The sequence below is a fragment of the Ochotona princeps genome, chromosome 23 (genome assembly GCF_030435755.1).
Source record: "Ochotona princeps isolate mOchPri1 chromosome 23, mOchPri1.hap1, whole genome shotgun sequence".
Lineage (NCBI taxonomy): Eukaryota > Metazoa > Chordata > Mammalia > Lagomorpha > Ochotonidae > Ochotona > Ochotona princeps.
Window position 1 is genome coordinate 24,272,187 of NC_080854.1, and position 17,456 is coordinate 24,289,642.

The window sequence follows — 17,456 nt, forward strand, 5'->3', positions numbered from 1 at the left end:
CGGGGCGAGCGCGGCCGGCGGCCGAGCCGGATGCGGGCGGCGTCGCCGCTGCGGCGGCCCTGGGGATGGGCGGAGCCCCAGTCGCTGGTGCTGGTGGCCGTCGCCTCCGCTGGCCGAGCCGTCGCGTCTGTTCCCGCGCGTCGCTGCTTCTCCGGGTGGCGGGATGCTGGGGAAGGGGGGAGTCGGCGGGGGCGGCGGCACCAGGGCGCCCAAGCCGTCCTTCGTGTCGTACGTGCGCCCTGAGGTGAGGAGACGCGGCGCGGCTGGGGTGAGGGGCGCCTCGGGGAGCCCCTGCCCCGCCTCGGGGAGGGCCGCGGGGCGTTTCCTGCTCGGGACTGGAGCTGGGGGAGCACGGCGGGGTGCGGCCTCGGCGGAGAGCTGGGGCCTCCCGGCGGGCAGGCAGGTGCCCCCGGGTCGGGCCCGGCCCGTCAAGGACCGGGTGAGGGGCCTTCGCTGGGAGGGTGCTGCGGGGCACCGGCATGGGGAGTGGAAGTGAGGTTGGGTGCGGTGGACTGCAGCCCAGGTGGGTCTGTCCTGGCCTTGGACTTGCCCAGTGAGTCCAGTGAGCACCCGCCCGCCCAGCTGGATGCCACTTAGGCTGCTTCTCGCGGTCTCTTGTCTGTCACCATCTCCCTGTCCTGCCGTCTTGCTGTGATCCTGGACTCCTGAGGGCAAGAAGTTCATTCATTCAATCAGAGGGTACTTTCTGAGCTCTTCCCTGGGGTGCCAGGCCCTCATCTAAACTCTCGGGATACATACACTGGTGAAGCCAACCACCATCCTTGCTCGGCTGGAGTTCCCAGGCGGGGTGGGGAGGAAAAGCCCGCAGGAAGCTCTAGCCAGCCATAGGGTAGAAGCGCGTTTTACTGTGCATGGGGAAGAAAAACCAGTGGTGTCATTCTCTGGAATGACGGTGAGCCAGGACTTAGGAAGCAGGGGTCGAGGGACCCGAATAGCCCTTGGGAAGTTGCTGGAGTTGGCAGGTGTGTCTGGGGACCTGCGGGAGCATGGGGAGGCCAGCTGCGCAGAGGCCTGGTGGGTGTGAGTCCTAGGGAGGAGGCGAGCCAGAGCAGAACGGCCAGGCCATGCTGAGCACTGCTTGAGCCGGGACGGTTGCTGCACACACCTCGTTCCATGCGCTCCTGGTGGGTTTGGGCGCTCTCTCCCACGTGGCAAGCAGTCAGCTACCTGGGGAAGCCCTCCCCGAATCACTCTACCCCCGAGGCCTTCCCACTGCTGTGGGTGAGAGGTCTCCATCAGGCATTGCTTCTGTTTGACTCCCCTTCTCCCCTTCCGGTGAAGGGCAGCTTTGCAAGTATATCTTCAGAATCCAACTGGGTGCATGTTGGCTGCCGTGGGGAGTACTCTTGAAATGGATCTTATTTTTAGCCCTAATTTTCAAATCAAAACCACTTCCTCTGTTAGCACTTAATATGGACACCGGGTCATCTTAAAATTTCAGCAGGCTTCCCTTATATGACCTGTAAGTGAATGTGGGCAGTTTCTCTTTGTCTTTTTTTTTTTTTTTTTTTTTTTTTTTTTTGATAGTGCTCTAGTTGAAGTGCTATTGACCTTAACCTTTCCTCTTCAGGGAGATTAAACCTAACAAGTGGAAAGTCTTCTGAAATGTGGCTAAAGTTCAAGAATGTTGGAATTCTTCATCCACCAAGTGCACATGTTGTAATTAGACATGTTTCCTTCTGCCCACAGCGCCTGATATGTTTCCTTTGAGGGATAATTAGGGAAGAGGAGTGGTTCAGCCCCAAAATAAGCCCCAAGTGGTCACATTTTTCAAATCCTTCTAGTTGGCAGTTTTGTTTTCTGGCCATGAGATAATGCTGTGTAGAAGCTATGCTTTGTTGTAAACCCCTGGAAATATTTTGTAACAGAAGATAAGGAAATTGTGGGTGGGTGTTTTTTTTTTTTTTTTCAAAGATAAGGTACGGGGTGGTAGTGGGAAAACAATTTGTTTTTAAGGCTATAGCTTCTGCTAGTCCTCACTCACTGCACGCTATGGCAAGTGCAGAAGAGCAGGGTTGAGATGCCGCGCACCTGTTGGAGAGCCCCAATACTGGTAATGCTTTCTTGCTTCCCCCGGTGGGAGAGGCCTCAGCACACTTGCAGAACTGTCCTGTGCTGTGTGCTCCTTTTCCGCCTCTTGCCTTTATCCCTGCTGCCCTTGGTATATGTCTTGCCAGCACTTCTCTCAGTGTATGGCCTCTGCCAGCTGGGAAACTAGCTGGGCTTTTTGTTGGTAGATGACTGGGCTGCTAGAACAGCCTTTATGCCTTACCGTGTAATGAGACCTGCACCAGATAATAAACTTGTTCTTGGCCGATGAGATCTTTATAGCAACAGCCTGCATTACGCTACTCTTTATCAGGAGTCAGTATTTTGTGTTAAAGAGAAATGTGTTGTGGTGGGCAGGTGGCCGGACAGATAGATGCTGGGTAAGATGCCTTTGTTCAGTGTCAGAGTGCCTGGCTTCTAGTCCTGGCTCCAATCCTAATTCTAGCTTCCTGCTAATATGTACCCTGAGAGCAGCAGGCGTTTGCTGAAGTGCTTGTATCATTACACCCACATTAGAGACCTGGATTGGGTTCCAAGCTCCAAGCTACCAGCTCCAGCTTGGCCCAGACCCTGCCCAGCCCTGGCTGTCGTGTGTATTTGGGAAATGACCCAGCAGATGAGAGCCCTCCCGGTCTACTAAATAGCTAAATTCTCCAGTAACTAATATATATATATATATATATATATATATATATATATATATATATATATATATATATGTATCCATTTTAAAGGCAGAGATTTTTCATTTGTTCGTTCACTCTCCAAGCCAGGGCTGGGGCAGGCTGAAGCCGGGAGCTCCGTCTGGATTTTCTGCTTGGGTGGCAGGGACTTAAGTACTTGAACCATCATCTGCGCTTCCCAGGCACAGCAGCAGGAGCTGGATCAGAAACAGAGTAGCCGGGACTCTGGGAGTCCTGTATGGGATCCCAGGGTCCCAGGCAGCGACTTAATCTGCTGTGCCTGAAGCTTGTCCTAAGAGAAAACTGACTTCAAGAAGAGCTCATTTCTCATTGTGTGTTCTCTAAACCTGAGCAGGGAGAATTTAGCTTTCAGAGTGCTGTTGTAACCATTTCTGTGTGGTGTTCCGGAATGTATTTGCTGTTAGAGCTTAGGTCAGTGTTTGAGTTAGTAACAGTTGTTTGTGGATTTTTAGATAAGCTGTGCCACCAGTGTACTCTTCTATGTCATGCAAAGACCCTGCAAGGTTGAATGTCCTGACGAGATAAGAATTGTTTCCTAAGGACTTGCTGGGAGATCCTTGATAGTTGTTTCTTAGGCCATCAGGACATTAGAAGTTACTCATGGGATGCATGTCTTGGCCCAGAGGGTTGAACTTTGCTTGGGACCTTGGCTTGCCAGTTGCAGTCCTGGCTCCTCTTCTGATACAGCGTCATGCTGATGCTCCTGGAGGCAGCAGATGATGGGTCAGGTGCCTGAGCCCCTGCAGTCTACATTGAAGACCCAGATCGAGTATCCTGGCTTTGGCCAGGCCCAGCTCTCACTGTTGCAAGCTCTTGGAAAGTGGACTAGTAGATGGAATATCTTTCTCTATCTGTCCCCCACCCCATACCTCTACCTTTCAAATAAATAAGTCTTTTTAAAAAGTTCTTCATAAAATAATCACTTTCTTTGCTGTGACTTTAGGCTGGTGATCCGTCCAGAGCTTCTGCTTTTTCTCCTCTGCATGTGCTTCCTGTGGCATCTCCCTGGGTCACATCCAAGAGCATACGACTGTGCAGATGGAGCATTGAAACGCTTGGGAAGCTCTGTCAAGCAGCACTTCCTGTAGGCTGACTAACAGCTGCAACACCCATGGGCGCTATCACTTCTGTACCCCATGTCCAGCTCCAGGGTTAGGATCCAGGCTCTGCCAGAAGCCTGGGCTCCGGAGACCCCATGCTTAGTGATTCAGAGCTGTGCATCTTCATCAGAATGGCCTCAATAGGATGTTGTGTGTCCATGTTGTATTTATACGTTAATCTGTCCTGGTGTGACAGTGTGTTTAGAGTACTATTTTCAGAAACCAAAGATCTTTCTTTAAATCATGACTTCAAAAAAAGTGTGAACCTTATTACCATGATAAAGACAATTAAAGCTGAAGAATTTGGGAGTTTAAGAAGGTTACCTTTAATTCTGGTACCCTGGCCAAAGCAGTGATTTTTTTTTTTAAGTATGTTCAGGCATTTTGTCTAAAACTGTGTATCATAATTATTGTCTTAATAGATGTAACAATTTACTACCTGCATATGTTCAACATCTTGGTGTTGCTCACCCTTATTGGTAGGGTATATTTTAGCTGTTTTCTAGCAGGGAACCACTGTCACTTTCTCATTAAGGGACTGAGAAGGAAGGCAGAAGGTTTGTAGCTCTTGACAAGGAAACATGTGGTTTAGAAAAGGATGAAAGCCAAGTGTTTGGCTTTGCTGTGATGAGGTCCCTGGTAGCCACCCGCGGGAATGTGCGTGTGATTCAGCAAATACATACAGATGTTCCAGGTGGATGGCGTTTTGATTTACACACATTTAATAACACCAGTAAATAGCGTTGTCTCAGTCTAGCACCCCAAATAGGCTTTAGGGTAAATGGCAGTCATATAAAAATATCTTCTTGACCTTCAGAATAGATCATTAAAATAACCTCTGGAGATGATGGGGAAGTAAGAACTGAACTGGAGTAATCCGTTTAATCTTGAATCTTCCTTTGCTTTGGAAGAAGGAAAGCACTAAGAGACGTAGGAAGGAGCAGAGCTGTCAGAGATGGAGACTCCAGGACAGCGCCTTTCTGATCTCTGCACCCCCTGTGCCTCACAGCTCCAAGGAAAGCGCTTCCTTCCTAGGGGTGGAGACCACTTCCTTTAAGCTTTGGTTATATGTTAGTTAGATTTGAAGAATAGTTATATTAATATTAGTAGCAACATGTTTTATTTTTTAAAGATTTATTTATTTTTGTTGGAAAGTCAGATATACAGAGAGGAGGAGAGACAGGAAGATCCTCAATCTAGTGATTCACTCCCCAAGTTTTTGCACAGTGGCTGGTGCTTCGCCAATCCGGAACCAGGAGCCAAGAACTTCCTCCAGGTCTCCCACGTGGGTGCAGGGTTCCAAGGCTTTGGGTTTTCTCTATTGCTTTCCCAGACTACAAGCAGGGAGCTGGATGGGAAGAGGGGCTGCCTGGATTAGAACTGGCACCCATATGGGATCCTGGCATGTTCAAGGCAAGGACTTTAGCTGCTAGGGCACCGCGCCAGATCCAGTAATAACATCTTAACTGATAAATACGTATGAACATTTAGGCATATTGAATGGAATCATTTATGAAAAGCCTTTAGGGCACTTGGCATGCAGTTAAGCGTAATAAATACAGGCTATTGTTATTTTTCAGATTATGGGTCAGAATCATTTAGATGATGTCAGAAAAGTGCTTAATCATTAGTCTTAGAGTATAGAAATTTTTTCCTGGTTAAGTAAAAGTAGAATATTTTGTTGTGATGAATGAAAATAGAATATTTTGTTGTGGTTGTTGCCATGGTATCATGCCAGGAAAGTTCACTGTGATAACTTTCTTGAAATATTCTTCATTTTCTCTATAAGTTTCTTTTTCTCTTTTCTTTGTTCCTTTATACATTCAAGAATGATGTCTTATTTTAAAAATTTAAGCATGATAAGAATATTTTAATTGTTTATTATCAATTGGTTGTTATTTTGCTGCATTGTGTAGATTTACTTTTTGTATTATCCCATTTCAAATTATCCCTGTATCAAAGAGCATATTTTGTTCGTTTGTCACCCCTGTTCAATGATTTGCCTAAAATACAGGTAAATCAGATCAAGTCAAGTCATAATTAGCAAGGTTAGTATTGCTGCATGGCTGGTAAAGCTGCTGCTTGGGCTGCCTGCATCACATGTGGGTGGCAGTTCTAGTCCTGGCTGCTCCACTTTTGATCCAGGGAACTGGATCAAAATCTTGGGCTCTCACCTAGAAGAAGCTCCTGGATCCTGACTTGAGCCTGGCCCACTTTGGCTGTGGCAGCTACTTGGGGAGTGAACCATTGGATGGAATAGCTTTCTCGTGATCTCTCTCCCTCTCTCTCTGTAATTCTGGTGTTCAAGTAATTATATTTTAAAAAATCATAATTAGTATAAGTAAAATCAAATGAGCTCTTGGAAGCTATAGCTCCCTATAAAAAACAAAAAAAACAAACTTTTCTTAAAAAAAAAATATTCCATCCACTGATTTCCTCTCCAAGTGGACATAATGGCTGGAACTGATCCAATCTGAAGCTGGGAACCAGGAGCTTCTGGGTCTCCCATACGGGTGCAGGTGCAGAGTCCCAAGGCTTTGGACCATCCTCTGCCTTTTTCCTAGGCTGCAAGCAGGGAGCTGGATGAGAAATAGAGCAGCTGGGACACGAACTTGTGCCCATATGAATCCTTTGAAAGGGGAGGATTAGCTAATTGTGCCGTTGCACCATCAGGCCTTTTTTGTATTTATTTGAACAACAGAGAGGAAGGGAAAGAGGAGATAGATCTTGGTTTGCTGGTTCATTCCCCAAATGGCCACAGGAACTGGTGCTGGGCTGGACCAAAGCAAGGATCCTGAAACTCCATCCTGAGCTTTCCTGTGGGTGGCAGAGGTCCAAATACTTGGGTCATCTCTGCTGCTTTCTCAGGAGCATTAGCGGGGCATTGCACTAGAAATGGAGCAGCCAGGACTCTTAACTGATGCTCACATGGGATATCAGTATCATGGGTGACAGTTTAGCTCACTGAACCACAATGCCAGCTCCACTGATTTCTTTTAAAAAAAAGTTTATTTTCAGCATCTTAAATGAGAGCTTTCATCCACTGATTTGCTTCGTGAGTACCCGTAACAGCCAGGACTGGGCTCCCGTGTGGATGGCAGGGCCCTGGCCCTGGCCGGTCACCTGCTGTTTCCCAGGAGCTCCTCAGCAGGAGGCTGAGTTGGCACTAAGGAGTCTCCAGGACTCCCCTGGCACTGTCAGGGGATACAGCTTCTGGGGAGACCTCAGATGTGCCTTAGCTAATCTCTTAATGCTGCTTTTGTCCCTTGTGCTTTAGTGACCACTGTCTTCCACTTGCTGAGTGGAGAGGGTGGTTCCCCATGACACCTACAAGGAGCTCAGGAAGAAAGGCAGATGCCATGAGTGGAGACAGAAAGTGTGTGAGCACTGTTTGTGCCCACGGGAGCCCTCAGCTTGGCAGAGGCACTGGCTGTGCCCTAACAGAGACAGCTGAGGAGTAAACCAAGTTCTGGAGCAGTTTGGGGTTGGGAGCAAGATGTCCTGAGGTTCTGAGGAGACTTGGCCTTGGAGGCTTCTGAGCCAGGCTCAGCCACCTGATGGTGATCTTCAGAGGGTTATTCGGCCTCTCCTCCCCTGCAACGCTTAGAACTCTGTCTTCGCTCAGGCTTGTTTTGAGAATGAACAGTAGTAAACCATTTGTACCCAGCTCAGGCCCTGCCGCATGGTGGATTCTTAGCAAGTGCTAGATTCTTCTTGTTGTTTTTTTTTTTTTTTTTTAAGATTTTTAAAAAATTTTTAATAACTAGAATTAGAATATTACCTGAGCAGATACAAAAAGGAAACAATATGGACATAATAGTCTTACCCACTTCCCTATACCCCTGAACCTTTTTACCGTAATTAACTATGTAAAGATTGTCAACAATATAATTTAAAAAAAAAAAGGAATATTACCTGAGCAGTATTTTTGTGTTCCTATTGTTTTTCTAAACACTTTAAAATTAGGAATGCAGAGAAGCAGTCTGTGTGCTTGGCAGCTTCCCGTTCTGTTGGGGAGATGACACAGCCCCAGATGGCTCGCGTACATGGCGGTGGGAGCTGCCTACCTCGCAGGGCAGTGTGCCAGGCGCGAGATGAGCACAGAGGAGGGCCTCCAGCTGAAGCGTCGGCAGCCCCCAACCTTGTCTGAAGACAGTGTAGGCCTTGGAGAGGCCGGTGTTCCTGTGAGATTTGGCGTGGGGAGAAGGGAGATAATGTTGTTGCTAGACAGGAAGGACAGCTCTGAAAGGTGCCTGGCGTATCAGGACTGTGTGGACTGAGCAGCTGTACTCATCCCTTACGTAAGGTGTGCACCGATGTGCGTGACAGGAGGTCCTGAGGGACAGAATCTGAAAGCCGCTGCTGGGCCACGTGGGCAGATGTCCTAGATTCTTGATGGATTCTTTTTCTGTGATGTGCTGCATTACCATTACACTGATCTGACCACAACTGGACCTGGGAGCCTCTTCATTTCTGTCTGGTTCCTCTCACCCTCCTGCTCCAGGGCTTGTAGCTCGTCCAGGTTGTGCAGCCACGCTAGTGTTGATAGAGCCAGCTGCGGAGGAGGTGGTGGTGGGGGGACAGAGGCAGTGCTGTGTGTCTCTACAGTGGCTGTTAGTCACAGCCCTTCGTTTAAGCAATAAAGCAGTAACAGCCCCATAACTGGCACCTGACACCTTTCCTCTGACACTTGTGCACGACTCAGAACAACCATCTTTCAAAATACTGTGGTAGCTATGAGCATGGGTTTGGGATCAGACAGAACTCTGCTACTTGGTAACTGAGTTTGAACGCTCAACCTCAGTTTCATGATCTGTGAAATAGGAGTAATAATAGTTCATTCCAAGTGGAGTTTCTGTGAAGTTGTGAAACAATCCATGAACAGCTCTTGGCAGAGTACCTGGCCTGTAGTAAACATTTATTAACTGTTAATTATTCACCGCCCCACAAGCTGCAGCTGTATAGGCATTCAGGGGTTTGTCCTGATGGTGGAAGATGCTCCTTCGAGCGGTGTTTTTCCCTTGCACTGCCTGCAGTGTGTCTGGAGCTGTGGATGTCGTCTCTCTCCTAGGCTGACCATGCCGTACCCCCCAGGGCTGTCTGTACATCTGTACAGGCTGTCTTTTCAGTGAGTTGTTCTGTGTGTTTCCTTTCAGTCTTCTGTTGTGGAATGCCCCTCCTCTTTTTATAAGGGTTTTTTTGGTTGGTTTGTTGTTTTTTTGTTGCTGTTTTTTAATTTGAAAGTGTGTGAAAGGGAGAGAGGGAAGGAAAGAGAGAATGAGAAGTGATAAGTCTTCTCTCCACTGGTTTACTCCCCAAATGGCAGCAGCTTGGTTTGGGCCAGGCCAAAGCTAGCAGCCCTGAACTTGACTCAGGTCTCCCAAGGACAGCAGGGGCATGAGTATGTGGGACCACCCACTGCGAGAGCTTAACTGCCCCTCTGCCTTCTGCTCCCTGTGTGCCACCACAGCCCCACAGCTGGCTGGGCTCCTGCTGGACATGGACTTGGTGGTGCTGCTTTCAGATGGAAGAGCCCTCCACTCCCCCGTCCCGCCCACCAATCCAGTTCCTGACAGGAGCTCCAGTCTCACCCAGGGTCGTTTCTGCTGCCGGTTTTGTTGAAGCTTGGGTTTGGGAGGCCTGGCCTCTGGGCATTGTGATTTTGAGCGAGCCTGTTTTCTGATTCATATGAGACTCCTTTGTATAAACTCTTTTACACTTGATCTTAGCCAAAAGGCCAAACAGCAAAATATAAATTCTTTTGTAGAGTTGGGATATGTGAATGTTTTTACCTGTGGCATTGTTTGAGAAACTTTTCAGAGGTCCAGATAGGCCCTTGAGACAGGGAAGGCTGTGGGTGGTAGAAGCGAGCACCTGGGTAGGAATCTGTGTTGTTTTTCAATCTTTAACTATCATCTCTTCCCTCGGGTCTTGTTGAGAATGGTTGTTTCAGGTGAATCATGGAGGACACCCAAAGAGAAGAGAAAGAAGAGTGTGAGGAGCACACCTGACAGGCCATAGCAAGCACCCTTGCCCTAGCAGCTCTTGGTGTTCTTTATGTTTGTTTTTAAAAATTAGTTGAGAGGCAGTGAGACAGAGTTTCCGTCTTCTGGTTCACTGCCCAAATGCTTGCAAAGGCTCCCGATTGGAGCCGAAGCTGGCAGCTCAGGCCAGGGTTCCCATGTGAGTTGTCAGAACCCCAAGTACTTGAGTCATCATCACCTGTTACCCCCAGGTTCTTCGTTAGCAGGAAGCTGGAGCTGGAAATCCAACCCAGGGACGCCAAATGAGACTAGAGACATCTCAATTGCTGGGCCAAACGTGTGCATCTTCTCTTGGCCTTCCTAGTCTGCCTTTATAAGTGATATTTTCTTTGTTTTTGTCTATAACTGGCTTCTGGGAGGTGCAGTTTGATATGTGTTCTATGCTCCTTTTATATAATTGCTATGTCTGTGGGGCTTGTTCCTCCAAGAGAACCGTAAGCTGCATCAGGTTGGAGCTGTAGGGTCAGCCTCTCATTGTGGTCTCTAGGGCTAACAAGAGAGAGCTCTGGGGAGGGGCATGGTCTTAGACCTGCAGAGGAAGACTTCAGAAGATGACTGATTAGAACATCAGAGTTTCTTTTCCTGTGATTTGGAGAGAACTGTTTAGGGCTAAAGTGCAATCATCTACTCAACTCTTACTCCTTACGGCCCAGTGATCAGCTTTGACACCAGCTGTTTTGCCTTGAAGTATTCCTTTTAGTAGTAGCTGGTTTGTTAAATCTGTGACCTGTTGTGGAAGCCTGGAGCTCTGAAATGTCTGGCTGCCGTTTGCTTCCTCTGGCAGCTTCCGAGTCTTTCAAGGAAGCATATGGCTGACAGAGGATGCAAGAGCCAGCCTGGTAACTAGTGAGGTCAGATCTGTTTGTTCTGAGGCCTCCACTGGTAGTTGGATCTTGGCACTTGTTTCTTAACTTGAGCTTCTTACCAGAGAGAGGTTTTTTGTTTTTTATTTTTAAAGATCTATTTTTATTGGAAAGGCAGATGTACAGAGAGGAGGAGAGACAGAGAGGAAGATCTTTGGCCCGCTGATTCACTCCCCAAGTGACCACAATGGCTGGAGCTGAGCCAATCCAAAGCCAAGAGCCAGGAGCTTCTTCCAGGTCTCCCACATGAGTACAGTGTCCCAAGGCTTTGGGTCGTTCTCCGCTGCTTTCCCAGGCCACAAGCAGGGAGCTGGATGGGAAGCAGGGCCACTAGGATTAGAACTGGCACCCATATGGGATCCTGGCACGTTCAGGGTGAGGACTTATCACGCTGGGTCTTGTTTGTTTTAAAATGTATTTATTTATGTATGTTTGAAAGGTAGAGTGATGGGGAGTGACAGGCAGAAAGATCTGTTCTCTGAGAAGCTCCCCTACATGACTGCGGTGGCTGGGCTGGTCTAGGCGGAAGCCAGGAGTTTAGAACTCTATCCTTGAAATAAGAGACTGATGGAATTATGATTTCTACACCATTGTAGTGAAATGGGGAAAAATCTGTCGGCATGGTGGGAGTTTGAGGGGAATCCCAGTCTATACGAAATTGTACCACATAATTCAAAAATAAAAAAAAAAACTATCTTGTTTTCCCTCATGGGTGACAGGGTCCCTGGTATTTGGCCCCGTATGTTCCAGGTGTGTTATCAGGAAGCTGGCCTGGGAGCAGAGCAGCTGACACTTGCCTCAGCATGCAGTATCAAGAATGCTAAACTTCATGTTAGAGCTCCTGATAAAGCATTCTGGCTTCTCTTTTTAGCAGGATGAATCTGAGCCTATCATTTAATATCTAGGAGCTTTATTTGTAAAAGTGGGGATGAATACAGGATGGTTGATAAGATGAAGTAGACATAGTAAAGCCTGAAACAAAATTCTGTTTTGCATTTAAATAAAGTTACTTATTGATTTTTATTTAAAAGGCAGACCCACAGAGAGGGAAGATCTTCCAGGCATTGGCTTGCTCCTCAAGCGGCTGCAGTGCGCAGAACTGAGCTGATCCGAAGCCAGGAGCCATGAACCAGGAGCCTCCTTTGGCCCTTCACTTAGCTCAGGTTCCAAGGCCATCTGCTGCTGCTTTCCCAGGCCATGAGCAGTGAGCTGGATCAGAAGTGAAGCAGCTGGGCCTGTACCTGGTGCCCACTAAGGATGCTGGCACTACAGGTGGAAGAAAAGCATGTTGAGCCACCATGCCAGCTGCATGTTTTGTGTTTTTAACTTAGATGTGTCTATCTTGGAGGACAGCAGAGGCTTAGTGTGAAAGGAGTTTCCAGCTGGCCTTGTGAAATGAACACTGCCTGATGGCTGGGAACCGATGCACGTAATGAGTGAACAGCAGCGTCCTTAATGACCCGGTGCTCCTGAGTCCTCTGTGGTCTGTCACCTCGAGACCAGACAGATTGCCAGTTGGCTTCTTACTGCATGTCTGCCTCTGGAGCCTCAACTGCTGTTCTCATGGGTTACGGTCAGGGGAATTACTGCCTGAAACTGCCAAAGGCGGTGTATGGTTCAGCTGAGTAGTGCTGTGGTCAGCAGGTCAACAGCAGCGCTTTCACCTGGTGCTGCTGTCAGAGCTGGGAAGCTGGGAGTGAGCCTGCTAGGAAGGCCAGCTGTGCGGTAAGGGGAATAAAGCCTTCTCAGCTCTTGGAAATCAGCTCTAAGAAGCAAATACAATTTTGATTTCTGGCTTCTTAGAACTGGAAAGTATAGATGGATTAATTTAGTCTGTGGTATATATCCTCAGCAAAGCAACTTTAAAGTCCATTCTTCCATCAGTGAGGCTGTAATGGGGCTGGCACTGTGGCGTAAAGCTCCCCGGAGTGCTGGCATCTACATGGGTGTTGGTTTGAGTTCAGCTGCTCTGCTTCCAGTGCAGTTCCCTGCTAATGTGCCTAGGAAATAGTCCAAGTGCTTGGACCCAGAAGAAGGTCTTGGCTGCTGGGCTTCAGACTGACCCAGCTGAGTCTACAATTTATTCAGAAAACTAAGTGAAGAAGGTAACAATAGTTAGCTGATGTTAATCATATACTTAGGTAGGAATTTCTTTTTGTTATTATTTTTTAAATAAAAGATTTACTTGTTGGGAAGCGTGACAGAGAGACATCTTCTTTGGCTGGTTGATTCTGATCCACTGTTCTGGCAGAGTGAGGCCTCATCTGCACTCTGTCCTTGTAGAGGACTTGCACTGTGTGGAAGTGAATTGAGTGGGCAGGACGGAGACGGTGGATTAAGTGGATCCTGTAAGTGCATTGGGGACCAGACAGAAGCAGTGTAACGGTAGAATAGGGGCGTGGGAGAGGAAGGTAGTCTGAAGTTAGAGTGTGGCAGCAGGCATGGATTCATGTGGAGGGGTTGGTGGTGTTAAGAAAGGACACAGCCTTTGGGAGATGAGTATTTAAGAATAACTCTTAAAGCCCAGCATGGTAGCCTACTGGCTAAAGTCCTTGCCTTGTATGTACCAGGATCCCATACGGACACTAGTTCATATCCTGGTTGCTCCACTTCCCATCATACTCCCTGCTTATGGCCTGGGAAAGCAGTAGAGAAAACCCAAAGCCTTGGGACCCTGCACCCACGTGCCGTGCGAGACCTGGAAGAGGCTCCAGGCTCCTGACTTTGAATCGGTGAAGCTCCGCCTGTTGCAGCCACTTGGGGAGTGAAGTCTTTGTAAATTTGACTTTCCATTAAAATAAATAAATCTTAAAAAAAAATCCCAGGATTTGGGTGTGGCTGGTGGTCTCTGAACCAGGACCCAGAGGAGTACCTTAGGTATCAGGTGTGGCCAGGAGTCTGTCGGGTCTGGGCATCTAAAGGCGCATATGCAGTGAGGAGCTTTTTGGGGGCATCTTGACAGGTCCTGAGTAAGAGAGCTCATCTGAGGAGCGCTGGGCTGTCTTAGTGTAAATGGTGGTCCCAGCTGTTCTCTGACAATTTCTGAATGGGGATGGGTGTTTCTGCCATGTTACCACTGTACTTGTACTGCTACAACGGAATACTCATCATTATTAATGCTGGTGGTATGACTGGTCTCCTGCATACCCTGGGCACAGTTGTGTGTGTTGTGCCTGGAATTGCCCAGGGATATAGGAGAGGATGGCTCTGTAGGTGAGCGTGTATGCGAGTGACAAGGGGACATTGAGGTGGCCAGCTGGGAGAGGCAGGTTGGATTATGGTTAAAAGCACAACTGAAATGAGATGAACTGAGATTTGCGCCATCACACAACCTTAGTGTCATGTTCCTCGTGTCTAGGCTGGAAACAACAGATTGTTCATGGAGTTGGGAGGATTGAAGGAGGTGATACCTAAACAGAAGCTTTTGTAGGCTGCTGGTACTTTGGCCATGGATTAACCATTTTCTAGTTTTGTTTGAATTTCATGCAGGCAAAAATCAATTCATATTGATATTTTTTATCCTTAGCATTTGGTATTTAGGATAATAAGGAACTAAATTGGCATGTAATAGACATGGGTCTGGTCCGGCACGATAGCATAGTGGTTAAAGTCCTTGCCTTGCGTGTGCCGGTATTCCATATGGTCGTCAGTTCTAATCCCAGCAGCCCTGCTTCCCATCCAGCTCCCTGCTGGTGGCCTGGGAAAGCAGTCGAGGACAGCCCAAAGCCTTGGGACTCTGCACCTGCATGGGAGATCCGGAAGAGCTCCTGGCTTCTGGCTTTGGATCAGTGCAGCACCTGCCATTGCAGTCACTTGGGGAGTGAATCGTTGGACGGAAGATATTTCTGTCTCTCCTCCTCTCTATATCTGACTTTGCCATAAAAATAAATAAATAAATAAAATAGACATAGGTTGTCTTGTAACTTTGTGTAAGCAGACTACAACCTGAGTGTTCGCTCAGCCTCGTGAGAGCCCTGTGATTTGGGCTGTGCCTTAGAACCACCCTGAGAGGATGTTCCCCACCCTGCCATGTGAGGCCAGCTGGAAGGTGGAGATTCCAGTAGATGTGTTGCCTAAGGCCATGAGTTTCCTGAAGAATGAGTGGCAATGCTCAGTTTCTCATATATCTTGTCTGGCATAGCTGTTGTTGGAAGCGAGAGGAGTCATTCTGTCTGAGCGTTGGGTGAGGTTCCTGGGTGATAGGGGAGTGGTGGCAGCTGTGGAATTGTTGATGTTCACAGTGGGATCAGAACAGATGTGGAGGTCACCTTTGATCTGAGAGAAAAGCTGGTGGAAATTGGAAGACTATTTTCCATGATCTTGTCCTCTTTTTAAATCAGAACAAACAAGCAAGCAAGCAAGCAGAGTAGCTGTAGCATTGAAGTAAATGGTGAAACAGAGAATTAACAACAAAGCCCAACCCTGATGCTGCCACTCATGCCATGCCACTGTTCTGGATTTAGGCTGCGGAAACACCATCGTCTTGAATGCTTGGTCATGTTGCGACCCCTGCACTACAGTCCCCCCCCCCCCCTTTTTTTGTTTGTTTTGTAGTAGCAAGGTTTACCGAAACTTTAATGGAGTAACAAGAGGTCTATACAAACAGGTCATTTTAAACCCATTTGTTGAAATTTTGCTAACTCTCAGATGAGTTAGTTTTTTTGTTTGTTTTTTTGTTTTTTAAAGATTTATTCATTTTATTATAGCCAGATATACACAGAGGAGGAGAGACAGAGAGGAAGATCTTCCGTCCAATGATTCACTCCCCAAGTGAGCTGCAACGGGCCGGTGCGTGCCGATCCAAAGCCGGGAACCTGGAACCTCTTCCGGGTCTCTCATGCGGGTACAGTGTCCCAATGCATTCGGGCCGTCCTCGACTGCTTTCCCAGGCCACAAGCAGGGAGCTGGATGGGAAGTGGAGCTGCCGGGATTAGAACCGGCGCCCATATGGATCCCGGGGCGTTCAAGGCAAGAACTTTAGCCACTAGGCCACTGCACCGGGCCCATATTGCTGTACCTTTCAAGTGAATAAATGAGTGCCCAACAAGTTTTGAGTACTTTGCAAAGCTGTGGAGACACGATGGTGAGCAAAAAATCAAAGACATAAGGGTTTATGAGTTTGTAGGGAGACAGACTTTTAAAAATTTTCAAAATAAATAATGAAATTACAGTTGTGACAGGTGCTATATGGAAGAAAATATGAGAAATCTTCAGAAAGTTCATGAAAAAACTGGATTTCAAAACTTTTGCATCAAAGTAAATTTTTTTTTTTTCATTTTGAGACAGTGTGTTCTCATCTGCTGCTTCATTCTCCAGATGCTTGCCACTGTGGACACTCAGTCCAGGCCTCTCACGTGGGGGCAGAAGCCCAGTCACCGGTCCATTACTGGCAGCTCCCAGGGGCAGGCATTAACAGGAAGCTGATGTCAGGAGCAGAGGCTAGGTTAAAACCAGGAAAGGAGGCTGACAAACAGGCCATTTGCTCCTCATAAACGTATCTTTTAGTCCCGGTCTCCATTTTTTTTTTCAAGATGTTTTTGGAAGGCAAATCACACGTATGCACACTCACACGTGTGAATGCACTCAGACACACACACACACACACACACACACACACACACATTTTCTCTCCAGATGGCTGCAACATCTGAGGTTGGTCCAGATTCAAGAGGCCCAGGCACCTGAGCCACTTTACCCTGCCTTTCCAGATCAGCAGCAGGGAGCTGGATTGGAAGCGGAGTACCTGGAACTCCAACCAGCACTCCAGTATGGGATATGGTATCACAGGTGTCAGCTTCGTATCCTGTGCCACTTGCTGGCTGCTCTGTGAACCATGAAGTGCTTTTGTAGATGTGGCTGTATGAATCTGGTAAAAGAGTAAGCTTCCCTGAGGAAATAACCCTTGGCCTGAGAGCTAATAGATGCATAAAATTCCCAGGTATCCCAGGAAAAGATTCCATTGGGGAACTTTTTTGTGGAATGACTGAGGGTGAAAGAGAGCAAGGCACATGGCCAGCTGCACAGGCAAAGGAAAGAGATGCTGGGAGGCCAGACAGGACAAGAAGATAAAGGTTGTGTTGGAGTATTGAACTCATGTTACCAATAAGCCATGTGGGGTTGTATTCTGAAAAGATCACTCCTGCTTTAGGGTGAAGAGTGCATCTGAAAGAAGACTACTGTCAGTGGGCCAATTCTAGAACAATTGGAGTGATCCTCCTGAGAGGTGAGAATAGCTTGGGGTAGAATGGTGCTGGTAGATGAGAGGAGCATGGATTCTAGCTACATTTATAGATGACGAAAGAATTCTTCCTTACCTGTGGGGAAGCCCTGCCCAAGACTGCTAGTGGATGCTCAACCCTAAAGAACACGAGAGTACGTGAGTCAACTCATGGGGGGCAGGAGCGGCACGGCTTTAGTGGTCAGGACACCCACAACTCATATTGGAGTGTCTGTGTTAGAGTTCTGGCTCTGCTCCTGACTGGTTTTCTGCTAGTGCGCACCCTGGGCAGCCCAAGTAGCTAGGTTCCTGCCATTCTTGTAAGAGCTGGATAGAGTTCCTGGTTCCAAGCTTTGTCAGGGCCCAGCTCTGGGTGTTGCAGGCATTTGGAGACTGAACCAACAGGTGGGAGCTCTGTCTCATAAGTTTTTAATGGAAGTGATCTCTCAAAGTGTGGA

The 17,456-nt window shown here is 47.8% G+C and overlaps 1 protein-coding gene across 1 annotated transcript in view; it reads left to right on the forward strand.

Annotated features, from left to right (window-relative positions):
• MTMR12 (myotubularin related protein 12) overlaps positions 1 to 17,456 on the forward strand; it is a 71,941-nt gene continuing 54,485 nt past the window's right edge. The window contains exon 1 of the mRNA XM_004583634.4: positions 1 to 244. Coding sequence (XP_004583691.2) covers positions 164 to 244 — 81 coding nt within the window. The 5' untranslated portion in view covers positions 1 to 163. The remainder of the gene's footprint in view (positions 245 to 17,456) is intronic.